At 38.8% G+C, this 14,035-nt stretch overlaps 1 protein-coding gene across 5 annotated transcripts in view; it reads right to left on the bottom strand.

The window, feature by feature from the left end:
• Positions 1-683: 683 nt before the first annotated feature.
• NFATC1 (nuclear factor of activated T cells 1) overlaps positions 684-14,035 on the bottom strand; it is a 359,353-nt gene continuing 346,001 nt past the window's right edge. For all 5 annotated transcript variants that reach the window (XM_029590832.1, XM_029590833.1, XM_029590829.1 and 2 more), the window contains one exon: positions 684-2,627. In XM_029590832.1, coding sequence (XP_029446692.1) covers positions 2,584-2,627 — 44 coding nt within the window. In that variant the 3' untranslated portion in view covers positions 684-2,583. The remainder of the gene's footprint in view (positions 2,628-14,035) is intronic.

Genomic DNA, 14,035 nt, shown 5'->3' on the forward strand with positions numbered 1-14,035 from the left:
GAAATTCCTGGGAGTCCAGAGGGTTATGAAGTAAAAAGTGTTCCTGAAGGAAATCAGCATATGAGGAGTCCCAAGAGAAAGGGGGGAGCTGTCAGAGCACCAAATGAGTGTACTGGGAGGTGCCAGAGGAGAGGCAACCTGCCTGGGAAAGTCCACAGAGCCAGATTAACCCAACAAAAATCAGCCAGAGATTCCAGAGAGGAAGAACAACTCTTGAGGAGAAGAATTAAAATAGGTACTGGGAGGGTCCAGGGTAGATATTGGAAGGAGTGTGGAGGAGAGACTGTTTTGTGCTATTTTGGATTTTTGTTACTGTTGGTGCACTATCAATTAGTATACTATTTGGATTTGTGGTCCTGCCACCAGTTACTTTACTAAAGACTGCAATTTTTTTTTTATTTTTTTTTAACAACACTCATTGGATTGAAGTGTGGTTTGTGTGTGCTTGGAGCTGGTGTGTAGAAGAGCCCCTGGGTGAACAAAGTCCTAAGAGCCTTAAAAAGAATAAACGTTTCCCTCTCAGTGTAGGAACCCCAGCAAGACATGGGGGCCTTGCGATATGTAGCCCCTGGGCCTACGAGCTGACTGGGATGGGGGCCCCCATATTGTTACCTGCTTTGTATTAAAGATGGGCAGAATAATAAATAAATAAATACATGGACAAACTACTCCGACAAGAGTGCTCAGCAAAAATATTGCTTTATTGGATCTATTTGATGTCTATGAGTTTAGCTGACATGTCTCGTCAGTTTTATTTCTATATAGCGGTCTATAACAAATATTTCATGCATCCTCTACAATGCTGAATACAAGGTGAATAACTGGGATTAAACAGATGACAAAAGAGAAAGGTCACTATTCTTAGAATGAGTAAGAGCATGATATGTACACATAGCCATATTATATTCTCATCTTTTCACAGTAATGTGCAAATGTTTAAATATGGCTTTTTAAAAAATACTCCCCTCAGCTCCCCAGAGATAAGACTTCTTTGTACAGATTAATAGTTTAAAATATTTTCCACTTTTTTGTGAAAGCTCATTTTAGACAGTTACAACTTCATGATGTATGTGTACTGCAGGCATATTTCCAGAAGGGGGCATTAATTACTAAGGCACAATATTAAATTGTAACTTTTTTGTTTTTTGTTTGTTGTTTTTTTTTTTTTAGTTAAAAACATGCTTTTTGGTTACATGAAGTAATAAGTCAGCACTAGTGATATCATAAGCTTCTAACTGTACAACAGACAGTGTGCAAGTCTATATGCTACATACATAACAGATGCTCCAAAGTTAACTAACCTGGCAACATATACAATGTGGCCTATTAAAATATTGTTTTTGGTGACATTTTATTACACAGAGCAGAGTTATAAGGCTTCTGCAGAATAATAATCTTACATTTGAACAACTATTTTACACTCATGGTATATACAATTAGTTTAACTGTTCTTTTAACATTTGGTAAATTGTTTTTTTTTTTTCTGTATGCATCTTCCTTGACTCTCTAAAGTGCTTGCTTACCTGTTTGAGACAAGAAAATGCATAACCACCTTAGATGCAATAGATCCACTGGGCTGAAAACTTGGTTTAGATTGAAAATGATATTTATTGCTACATCCAGCACCCTTACAATGCAAGAGCTGAATGATCACTTGTTTTATCTATCTACCTATATACACAGATATGGAGAGAGAGATAAAGGTAAATATACATGCTATACAAGCATGCACATATGTTAACAGTATCTATCTGTTAAAGATGGGTTAGCAACTTTTTGTCCATCAACCATACTACAACATTTTGTGCTATTCCATTTGCATGTGCTATGTCTGAAGCCAAAGAACAGTCATACGAACATGCTAATACTAAAAGTCATGGGGGTTAAGTAACAGAGAATAAGAATAGGAGCAAAAGAAATGAGATGACACTGGGAAGTCTTAGCTGTCTTTTGAAATGCATCAAATAAGGCAACAGATTTGAAATCATCGCAGTGGAAAGGCCAAAGGATTTCTTGGATTTCTAAAAAAAAAAAAAAAAAGTGTCCTGGACTCACAACATCCGGTGTGTTTTTCTGTACACAGTCCTGCTCTTCTAAAGTATTGATTTCTAGAATGCTAGATTTTAGAGATTCTACATTTACAAATACTTTTTTGGTAGTAAATTCATAATAAAATGCCCTGATGCCACAAATAGGGTAAAATAAGGCACTTCTTATACTGAACTCCAGAGTTGTCAGAAAGAACGGTCCTAAACGGGGGAGGGGGGGGGCCACACTATCTGCTTTGGTCAAGTTTCTCAGTTCTGTCCCATGACTTGCACCACTAGGCAGTTTGACTTCTCCCTGCTTCCTTGAGATGATGATCTGATTAGAAGAAGGCAATTCTTTGTTGATGCCAGGGAACAACTTTCAGGTGCATAAGAGATAAAAGGTCTTCTATGTGAACATTCGGTGACGTGGAAGAACAGACGGGCACCTGGCAAGGCCTTGAATCCCCTCCATGCATTGTCTCTGCGATGCACCAGCTGATCCAGAGCCGACCAAAAATGGCAGGTCACAGTAAGCAGTTTAATATTGTACAAGCTATACGTTGGTACAAGAAAGGTCGTTTCTTATTATTTCATTTACTGAAAGAAAAGAGAAAACAAAGATTTTACCATGAAAATCATTTGCACAAATGACTAATATAGTGGATCCACATGCAAAAAAACAAACAAACACCAAACAGATATCATTATTAGCATTCTCCTATACGTCTGAGTTTAGAAATCTCAGCAACAATGTCATAGCAATCTTTTTGTTTAAAAGCCCTTGGTTTGTTTCTTTTGCTCTTGTTCTCATTAAAATAACACAAAGCATTTTTAATGAGTCAAAAGAAAATTTACTAGAGGGTTCAATCTGCAAGAGTTTTGTAATATGCACAGAATAGGAGAAAAATCTTTGGCCCCTAAATGTGCTGTAACTAATGCTGATAGCTGAGGAACTGAACTAGGGGGTAGAGGGTGTTGCTCTTCCCCTCTAACAGGCCAACTCCATACTCCATGAGAGGGCTGCATGTGTGGCCCGTATATGGCAACATTGTCATGTAAAGTCATATACCACACAGTTGGTCCCCTGTTAGGCATGTACCAATGCTAGTTTTCCCAGTGTTGCACTGAGTGCATAAAAAAAGTAAACAAACAAAACCATATATCCCAAAGTTCTCTCTTCAGCTCCATTTAGTTGTAAACTGAATAAACACATTATTTCCTTGACATAATAAATATAATTTGTTGTTCATATAGATGGAAGGGTGAGGAAGAAGAAAATGAGCATTTTTGTCAAAGTTCCAAGAAAAAACCCCACCCTATCTCAGCATCAGTCAGTTAAGCCCTGCATCTCCACTGATAACACATTGTTCTCTTTATCCAGGGCTCTTCTTCCCTTCTTTTTTTTTTTTTTTCTCTGTAAATTGTCAAACCATATAGTTTCCCACACTCAAGTTCTGTCCATTTATCAGCTTTGTGTATTTTGGCAGATGGAAAGGAAATGACTGAACCTGGCAAAGGCCATCTAAAGTGAACTGCATAACATCCCTTCTGTTTCCACCCCTCTCCTCCCCTCCCCTCCAGCTACTGCCACCAAAACCTGGGGCAGCACAGCAAGGTACACAGAATGTCACCAACAGCAGGCTGTCATCAGATTATCCCCACCAATAGATTTTCCTAACATTAATTCAAGATGGAAATACATGTTCACGTCATGGAACGAACACCGACAGAACCCGAGCTTCCCCTCTACCCATGAGCTGCAATGTGCTGCCAGGCGAGATAACAATGTGTTTGTTGGACAGGGCCAGGTATTTAAAAAAAAAAAAAAAAATCAGCTTCCTGAAATAATTAGCTGCAGTGTGTGTATGTTTGGTTTGCATATTTTGTACATAACTTTTGCATGTTTCAGAACAATGCTAATAAATTACTATGATATCAAACTGAATGGATGGTATGAGTTAAATGAAATCCTATATTAAAAAAAAAACCCAAATGAGCTTGGCTTTGTGTTTACGCTGAAAAAATTGTGCACATCTACTTTCTGGGAAACATTCTAAGCTTCAGAATCACTCCATAATAATAATGATGTAATCATTTTGCTAACTTCTTTAGGAGACAGAAGACGTCTTGCAGACTAGATGCAAAATTTGTGACTTAAGACTGAGAATTTTCTTTGTTCTCTAGATTGTTTCATCCAGCTATCATCTGCAGGAGGAAAAATATCTCTTAGGGACTCTGGCAGCTTACAGACATCCTTGAAATAAAGTAGTTTTACGGCATTTGTGTTCTTTTCCTGTTATGATACCTTTTACTGAACATACAAATTATCCAGAGCTGATTTTCTATGTGAGTTTTTAGGGTCACATCGATTCTTTGTTCAGATGCAAAAACAAGGCTGAAGGAAGGAAGCCTGTACACGCTCCTTTCTAGTGTATCACAGAACAGAAATTAAGACAGCAAGAGTCATCAGGAGGTGTCCAGTAGTGAAGAAAGTAGGCATTAAGAAAAAGTTTAGCTGTTGGAGATGTCAAAAGTACTGTGAACAGAGGAAGGTGTAGAGAGGTGAGTACAATACTTTTGACACTTTCAAAGATAGGTTTTACTAACTGCTACTAATCTACCTGACATCTACTGTAGACCCCTGCATTGCTAATCTCTGCTCTTCCCTACTTTCTCAAGGTATATATTCTTCCTTCTTTTACCTTTGCAGCCAAATCTAGACAAGAGACCTATGGACTTGAAAGGGCACTCACAACTAAGCCATGGAATTTGTTGATGGAGGATGTGGTCAAGGCATCTAGCATAGATGTTTAAAAAAGGTTTAGACCGGTTTCTGGAAGAAAAGTCTATAAACATTAGCCAGGTAAGCTTGAAGAAAGCACTTATCTCTGGGGCAGTGAGCAATAAGGAATGGATCTACTCTTTTGGATCTGTTGGATACTCGCTAGAGATCTGGATTGTCCACCTTCTAAGACAGCCTATGCTGGGCTCAGTGGACCAGGTGGTCTGACTCAGCATGGCCCTTCTCATGTTGGTATATGTGAATAATTCTTACACCGATAAACTAACAAATATCATAATTGTAAAAGAATCCAGTTTTCTCCAGAACCAATAGGGCTCCTAGCACGATGTATTGTAAAAAATGTGGGAAAAGGTTGTCTTTAAAGCAAGCCTTCTTCAGAGCTAGAAAAGGCAAAGATTTACAGTATGTAGCCACAAGCATGTGCCATATTTTGACACCTTTTGTAGTGCATTCTACAGGATGCATGAAAATCATGACATGAAATACATTTGAAAACTTGATCTACATGAAGTATCAGCTGATCTTTATGTAGGATTCTGAATAAATTATTTTTGTATTACATGCCTATGATAAAGGTTAATTATGTAAAGCCCAATATTTAAAAAAAATAACTTAGTCGAATAAGTCAGACTTATCCAGCTAAGTAGCACCACTGAATATCCAGCTATGGTCAGTGGGCACCACTTAGCCAGTTAAGGACTTATCTAGCTAAGCTTGTAACTGGATAAGTCAAGGGACGGGAATTGGTGGATTGGTGAGGAGTCAAGTTAGCCAAATAAGTTATCTGATCAACAGTGTTCAGGCCATAAAGCTGTCCTAAAATTAGTCGGATGCACTTATTTGGTTAACTTTAAGATAACAGGGTACATTCAGCAGCTAAGTGTATCCAGCTAACTTGCCAAGCTACATAGCAGCTCCATATGGCAATATTGACTCCTATACATTATTTTTTTTAGATCTTTGACATAAATCTTTTCACTTTACTGATTGCCCTTTGGTTCATACAAGAGGCTCAAGTATGCAGTATATTTTCTCATACAACCTTTACATATATATGTCTATTTTAAAAAGTGAATTTGTTGACCAAACCATAATAAAAGAAATGCCTTGTTTTTAACTTGAGTCCCAAGGATGGGGGGGGGGGGTTGGGTGGGAACGGCAATGGAGAAGGACAGAGTGTGAAAGACAATAAAGTGATTTGCTAGAGGTCACGAGAGAGTCAATGACAGCATGGAGTCATGTCCCAGGACTTCTGAATCATAGTTCATAGCTTTAGCTACTAATCTCCCAATTAATATAAATGAAACAACTTCCTGTGGTGAAGAGCAAGGCAACTTCTTCAAAAGCTGAGCCTACTGTTTTGGCTCATAGCTTTCCAGAAGCAATACACTTGTCGCCCCTACAGAAGCACTCTCCTCACCTTCTGGAGACAAAGAACATCACTGCCATGACACATTCGAACCCTACTTGTCCTCAGGAGAGAAGAGACTACATTAACATGTTTCCTGTACCACTCTGCACAACACTGCTTCAGGGGCAAAAGGCAGCATTTACCAACTCAGCGGAGCTTCTGTCGTAATATAGCGCTTTTCTGTGATGACATGCATGCAAATGTAAACTAATATATGACCCTGGCACCTCCGTGATCATATTAAAACAAACACATGCTAGCCAACTCTTATAGAAGATATACTAAAGGTAACCTTCTATATTAAAAAAAAAAAGGATTCTTTTTTTTTTTTTGGAGAGGAATTAGAATGCATATCATTATAATATGTCAGCTTCTGTCCTCACTTAATTCCCATCCAATTGGTTTGCAGATGGTATCCCACAGGTAACAGCAGCTAGCAAGAGTCATTGCTGACCAAACTTGTTTTGGTACTGCTTTTCTCTTCTTCGGGGAAACTTCAGACAGTAGCACTGCCAAAAAGCCCAGAAGGAGCTGGTAGCTTCAGCACAATTTTTCTTTCTTAAAGTAAAAAACAGTTTCCATTTTCAGGATAGCACTGTCTGCTAGCCCCTTTTGTTAGACCGCAGTTATTATTTTGGTTTTTAATGTAGATTTTCTGGCCAGCGAGGTTTATAGCTTTAAACCATACAGTTTAAAGGTTATCAGATGCAGAGCAGTATTCTGAATTGAACTTGTATAAGGAATGTAAACAGTATGCATTTTTGCTGCAAGGAGATATTTCCGTGACACTCTAGTAAAGATAACCATCTCTTGGAAAAAAACAAAACCAAACCGTAGTCTCTGGTAGAAAAAGAACAAAGCATACAACAGGTAAATCGTTGGAAGAAAGCAAAAGGCCATGGGTTCATCACATTTAAACTAACGCTTGTGATCTGCACTTTTCAACCATGCATCAGACCTTGTGCCTCTCCATGCATAGCTGAAAAGTGCAGATCACAAGCGGTAGTTTAAGTGTGGGTGAACCCAAGGCCTTATCCATAAAGAAATTTTGCTTAAGCATATTATGGGGAAAAAAAATCTTTTGCGTTACTGCTTCCAAGTGTAGTGCAATTTAGCAGGACCTTCACGTGGATGTCTGATACTGTAAAAACAGGGCTGTAACGGCAGCAATGTACTGGAAGCAAACATGATACAAAGACAGAATTTTTCCAGACTTTTAATGCATAATGTATTCTTTTCATAACATTGCCCTTCTCATGCCCTTTCTATACTTTGCATTCTCCTCTACACCCTCTCCTTTCTTCCTCCCCCCCTCCCCAATATCCACTCCCATAGTCACGTATATATATATACCCACTCCATGCTCCAGAGGCAGTTGACTTTTGTCCTCCACTTCATATCTCAGGAAACTAACCAGACTATAAGGTGTCATTTTTGTTGCTACAGACTAATACAGCCACCTCTGTGGAAAATTGAATCTGTTTTTAAAGTTCCTTTTCAGCTGTTTTTCATGGGTTTTGTTTTGTTTTTTTTTATCATCTGCACTTAAGATTTTCTTGTGGCCATTTGTGGAAGATCTGCACTTCTTAACACAGAAATGTTTAGGTCTATTTGAAAGTAGCTCTTTTAATTTCCGGATTCAAACTAATTTGTTAATCATGTAGCCAAAACAGCAGTACGAGTATTATTTTATAGACAATTCAGTTTGCAGTGAAACAAATTATTATGGTTCTTTTTTTCCCTCTGATTAATTCTTTGCATCAGTGTTTAATAATGAGGATGTTGGGGAAATACCCGTTCCGGAAATGGTATTCAGGGGTGATGATTCGGATGAACTAAACCAAATAATGGGGAACCTGGAAGATGTAGTAATCCAGATTGTCAAACTGAAAAGTAGCAAATCACTTGGGCCAGATTGTATGCACACTAGGATTCTGAAAGAACTAAAAAATGAAATTTCAGACTAATTACTAGTAATTTGTAACCTATTATTAAAATTGGCCATTATACTTGAGGGTGGCCAATATAACTCTGATATATAAAAGGGCTACAGACCAGTGGGCCTGACCTCAGTGCTGGGAAAAATCATGGAAACAATTCTAAAGATCAAAATCGCAGAACATATAGATAGACATGGTTTAATGGGACACAGCCAGCATGGATTCACCCAAGGGAAGTCTTGCCTAACAAATCTGCTATAGTTTTCTGAAGGGGTTAATAAACATGTGGATAAAGGTGAACTGGTAGATGTAGTGTATTTGGATTTTCAGAAGGTGTTTGACAAAGTCCCTCATAGGCTTCTAAGAAAGCTAAAAACTCATGGGATAGGAGATGTACTTCTGTGGATTGTAAACTGGTTAAAAGACAGGAAACAGAGAGTAGGATTAAATGGTCAGTTTTCTCCATGGAAAAAAGTAAACAGTGGAGTGCCTCAGGGATCTGTATTAGAACCAATGCTTTTTAATATATTTATAAATGATGTGGAAAGGGGTACAATGAGTGAGATGATCAAAATTGTAGATGATACAAAATTATTCATAGTAGATAAATCACAGGTGGATTACGATAAACTGCAGGAGGACCTTGTAAGTCTGGAAGACTTGGCAACAGAAGACTGATGAAATTTAATGTGGACAAGTGCAAGATGATGCAGATAGGGAAAAATAACCCATATAGTTACATGATGTTAGGTTCAATATTAGGAGTTACTACCCAGGAAGAAGATCTAGGCATCATTGTGGATAATACATTGAAATTGTCAGCTCAGTGTGCCGCAGCAGTAAAAAAAAGCAAACAGAGCATTAGGAATTATTAGGAAGAGAATGGTAAATAAAATGGAGAATGTGATAATGCCTCTGTATTGCTCTATGATGAAAGCACACCTTGAATTCTGTGTGCAACTGTGATTGCCGCATTTCAAAAAAGGTACAGTTGCCCTGGAGAAGGTACAGAGAAGGTTGATCAAAATGATAAAGGGCATGGAACAGCTTCCCTAAGAAGAAAGGCTAAAGAGGTTAGGGCTGTTCAGCCTGGAGAAGAGACAGCTGAGGGATGTGATAGAAATCTATTAAATCATGAAAGGACTTGAATGGGTAAATGTGAATCGGTTATTTACTCTTTCAGATAATACAAGAAGTAGGGGGCGCTCCATGAAGTTAGCAAGTAATTTATTTAAAACAAATTGGAGAAAATTCTTTTTCACTCAAAAATTAAGCACTAGAATTCATTGCCAGAGGATGTTGTTAAAACAATCAGTGTAATTGGGTTTAAAAAAGGTTGGAATACATTCCTGGGGGAGAAGTCTATAAACTGCTATTAATCTTGCTGACTTAGGGAATAGCCACTGCTTATTACCGCCATCAGTAGCATAGGATCTATTTAATCTTTGGTCACTTGCAGGTATTTGTAACCTGGATTGGCTACTGCTGGAAACAAGATGCTAGGCTTGATGGACCCTTGATCTGACTCAATAAGGCAACTTCTTATATTCTTAGCAATTTAATGCTGAGGACAAACTACTGTTTTAACTTTTGAAAGCTCCTCCTGTTTGCAGCTTAACCACTCCCACTGTCATGACACTAAGCAATTTGGCTTCTGTATTTTAACCCTTGTCAGAATCCCATGCTGACATCATACTGATAACTTAATACACCACAAACAGCTGGTGTGTAGATACAGGAAATGATGAGAAATGATGCTCACATTTAATTTACAAAAATTTCTATAAAACAAAATATATTAGAAAAACTCCCTTTTTCCTCCTCCCCACCCCAAAAACAAAAAACAAAGATGCCTAGAAATAAGGCAGAAAGAAAAGCAATAGAATTAGGGCAGAGGTAAGTTGGTATTTTTAGCAAGCTTTGTACTAAATGACCTCCCTAGCCTCTCACTAGTCCTCAGGAGGACAGACTCTGCAGCAAACCAGCAGTGTGAGTGAAGGAGATCTGTGATGTGGGTGCTGTAAGATTTTAACCTTAGGCTGAGTGATTCTATTTACAACTCATGCTTTGAAAATGTTATCATTAAATTATGCAGATGCATTGTTTAAGGGAGATTATTCGGAAGGCTGCTTAAGTGATGCTGGGTCATCAGATATAGTAAAGTATCTAGAATTGCTAAAGGCTCCTTTTTGCCCCCCCCTCCCCCCCGGACAGAATGATCCAGACCTGGTTTTACCAACACTGCGGGCATAAGCTTATAGCGCTGCTTTTCCTGGGGGAATCAGAGCTACACACATATGCAAGCAGTGGGTAAAACCATGACTGCATCAACCTATTCTTAAAAGAATAGGGCCAAGAAAGAACCTTAACAACAACAGTCAAAGACTTAAGCCCTGTCGATTAGAAAGCAGTAATATAGACACAACTAGGTCCATATTCAGAGGTATTTAGCCAGGTAACTCTGGTATCAGGGCCTGGGGCCAAGGCTCTGGCATGGGATTGGGCTGCTGGGCCAGGCTCCGGTATCAGGACCAGGCACCGGCTTTGGGTCTAGGCCCAAGTGTCAGGGGTGGGCCACAGTGTCAGAACCACAATGGCAGGGGAAAAGGGAATTAAATTCAGACAGCAACCAACAACGACATTGAATTTTACAGTCTGGGAAAACAAGAATGGGGGTAACTAGATGATGCGGGTGTTGCTACCCTTAACCAATAAGCCTGATACTGTTGATGCAACTCCAACATTGTTCTCTGCTTCAGCGGCAGGAATTGACATGGAGCTAAATTCAGATGGCAACCGACAAAGGCCCTCACTTTGACGGTTTGGGAAACTAATTATGGGGGTGACGTGTATGGCATGGCAGATGCTACCACAAGCTTGCTGGGCAGACTGGATGGACCGTTTGGTCCTTTTATGCTGTTATTTCTATGTTTCTATTCATGCATAAGCTTACATACGCGTGTATATTAAGGGATAAAGATACTTGTGTCTTGTAAATCGCACACATATCATAACGCACAGGTTATAAAATTCTGTGGTAAAACTATGCACGGCCATATATATGCTTACTCATTTGTTTGAAAGTTATCCTTTTACTGTTCAGACTTCTGTCATTCGCATGAGTTGTGTAGATACCAGTATTTATGAATATCAAGAGCCAATGTGGGGGAGAAAGGTTTAATTAGAGGGAAAAAAGAGGAAAAATGAAAGCAGCAATGTCTGAACTGTACCATGGCAAACACACTGGCTGTTCATTTTTATGAAGCGTATTGGATGTTTCATTCTTGTCTGTCATTCTGTGTGGTTTGTACTCGGATCTTTAATAAAGATATTTAAACATAAAGGGGCGCTATCCGGCGCTCACACATGTACGCCCGATTTTATACCATGCGCGTGCAGGCAGGAGATTTTTTTGTATTCTAATTTTGTTTCTAGCCAGCTCATTTGTCACCAGGTGGACAATGATATCGAGCTTTCCTTCCCATCTCATTCTGCCAGCAATTCTAAGGATGTACTTTACATAACCATGGATCCCAGTATATGCCTAACTCTCTTCCTAACCCCAAATCTATTCTAATAATTGAAATCCCCACCAACGGGAGGTTTCTCCTCTTTTAGGATCCTACCGTAATTTTCTTCTATTTACATTAACAGTGGGCATTCAGCGTCAACTTGGTTTTCATAACAGGCAACACTTTGGGACATTACCTCAAAGCCAATGCTGCAATAGAATTGTGTATTTGAATCCTTTTGGAACGTGTCCTTGGCTCAGTGCTGTTACCTGAACCATGTCTAGGTCAGCCCATCTACTCCTCATTCCTAGAAACCTCTGGGTTTGAGGGAGTAGAAAGAGGACCCTTGGTATGGGGAGAAGACCTCTTGAATTCTAGCAACTCATCCTGGAACAAAAGCATCACGCTTCAAGTCTGGGATTGCCAGAGTTGAAATGTAGCTCTGTGGTGTGCTGTGTGAACTGTTTCTAAATTAAATCTCCCTCTTTCAAATTTATCACAGCAGGTATCTACATTAAAAGCGCAGCATTGATGCCAGTCACATGAATATATTAAAGACGATCTAGTGCTACCACTGAAAAATATGTTAGTTCATTAAATAACAGCCACAGTAACTGCTTCTTCCACAGTTACTGTCTTGCATTCCAAATCTATTTCTACCATCTCTGTCCAAGCATCATATTTTTAGCATGCATAAGGAAGCTCAAGTGACTTGCTCAAGACTAACAAAGTAAATGGTGGAGGTGGACAGCTTTATGCTTTAACCACTAAGATAAACTGCATGCCCAATATAACATGTGCAATGATCTTACCCATACAGATTTATGCCAGTGAGTCTAATATGATTCCTAAAATGTATTCTCAATAAAACGTGTGTGGCAGCTCCAGTCTAGCCTTCACTTATGTTATTCTAAGCATTATACATTTTGGCATTAGCCAGTTATAGCAACAGGGCACATGACATATGGCCTAACAAATAACTGTTATTTTGGCTGAAAGCTGCATGATATTTTTTTAAATCATAATTCAGCCTTTGCATCTAATTCACATGAGGTTCATGGCTCACTCCTGTGCAAAGTATTCAAGGAAAAGCGTCAACTGCTTCCTTTCTAATGGTCCAACAGTCCAATCAGCCGATCATTATGAGTCACGGCATGTTTGCCAGAATTTGTTTTTTTTTCTTTCTTTTTTTGGCTTTTGTAGTCAACACCTACAGCTCCCATCCTCACAATGCCTCATCAGCTAATACTTTCCATTTTCATATTCACTTTTTCCACTGACACAAATTTAAAAAAAATCAGAATGCAAAGAACTACAGGTAACCCATGACATTCTACCTGTCAGAAGATTCAAAGCACAGGGGCCTTGTCTGTGCTAAGCAGCACATGCCACTGAAACAGGATGTGGTAAACTGTTAGACCACAGTTTAATTTAAGAAACAGGGCTTTTTCCCCTCTTATATTTATTTAGATGTCCTAAAATGGAAATTATGTTTTATTAAACAGCAAATCACTGCTCCAACATGAAACAGTTTTTTTCCATCCCATTCCCATATGGAGACCACCTGGGGAAAAGGATAAATTGTACCCCTGTAGTTTTCATGATGATCCTTAGAGACACTCATTGCCCTTGACTTGTATATTGGCATTGGTAGTCAGAAGAAACTGACTTTGCTGAACCACAGGGCAAAAGGTTCTCATTCTACAAAATAAAAAGGACTGGCAGAGCACCATGATAATTACACAGAGCTGTGATACCAGGAGATAGACTCCCCCATTTTTACACTGTGTGCATTTCCCCTTGTAAAGAGGCAAGATTGATTCCCCACAGTGAATTTTACTCATAGTGTAAGTCCCTAATCTCAAAGCACACTTGGAAAATGGGATATTTATTGGTTACGCACTGTAATTTGTTTTCCTAATTAAAAAATCTATTGGTTTGTGGCTGTTAGTTGCTAAGTTCTTCAAGCAGCATTAGGATTTTGGCTAGTTCATCTGAAAGCTGGTATAGTATATTTATGATTAGTACACATTACTTTTATTTTGGTTTTAATATAGGCACAATACTCCTACAGAATTAAAGCCTGCTGTAGGCAAAATATTGTTTTCTTTTAATGAGCCGGCTTGCAACAATATGTCATAAGAAAAGAGGGAACACAGAAGAAGGAACAGATATTGTATATTTCTGTTTTACAAATATCAGTTCTTCCATTTTAAAAGCAGCTAAGTGAAATATTAACTGCATACTCTTTAGAGAGAAACAGACGTGCCTACCACAACATTGCTACATACACTGCGTATCAGCTGTATATTAACACTCAAAAGCCACCTCTGGTAGCA

Source organism: Rhinatrema bivittatum, chromosome 2 (genome assembly GCF_901001135.1).
Source record: "Rhinatrema bivittatum chromosome 2, aRhiBiv1.1, whole genome shotgun sequence".
NCBI classification, from domain to species: Eukaryota; Metazoa; Chordata; class Amphibia; order Gymnophiona; family Rhinatrematidae; genus Rhinatrema; species Rhinatrema bivittatum.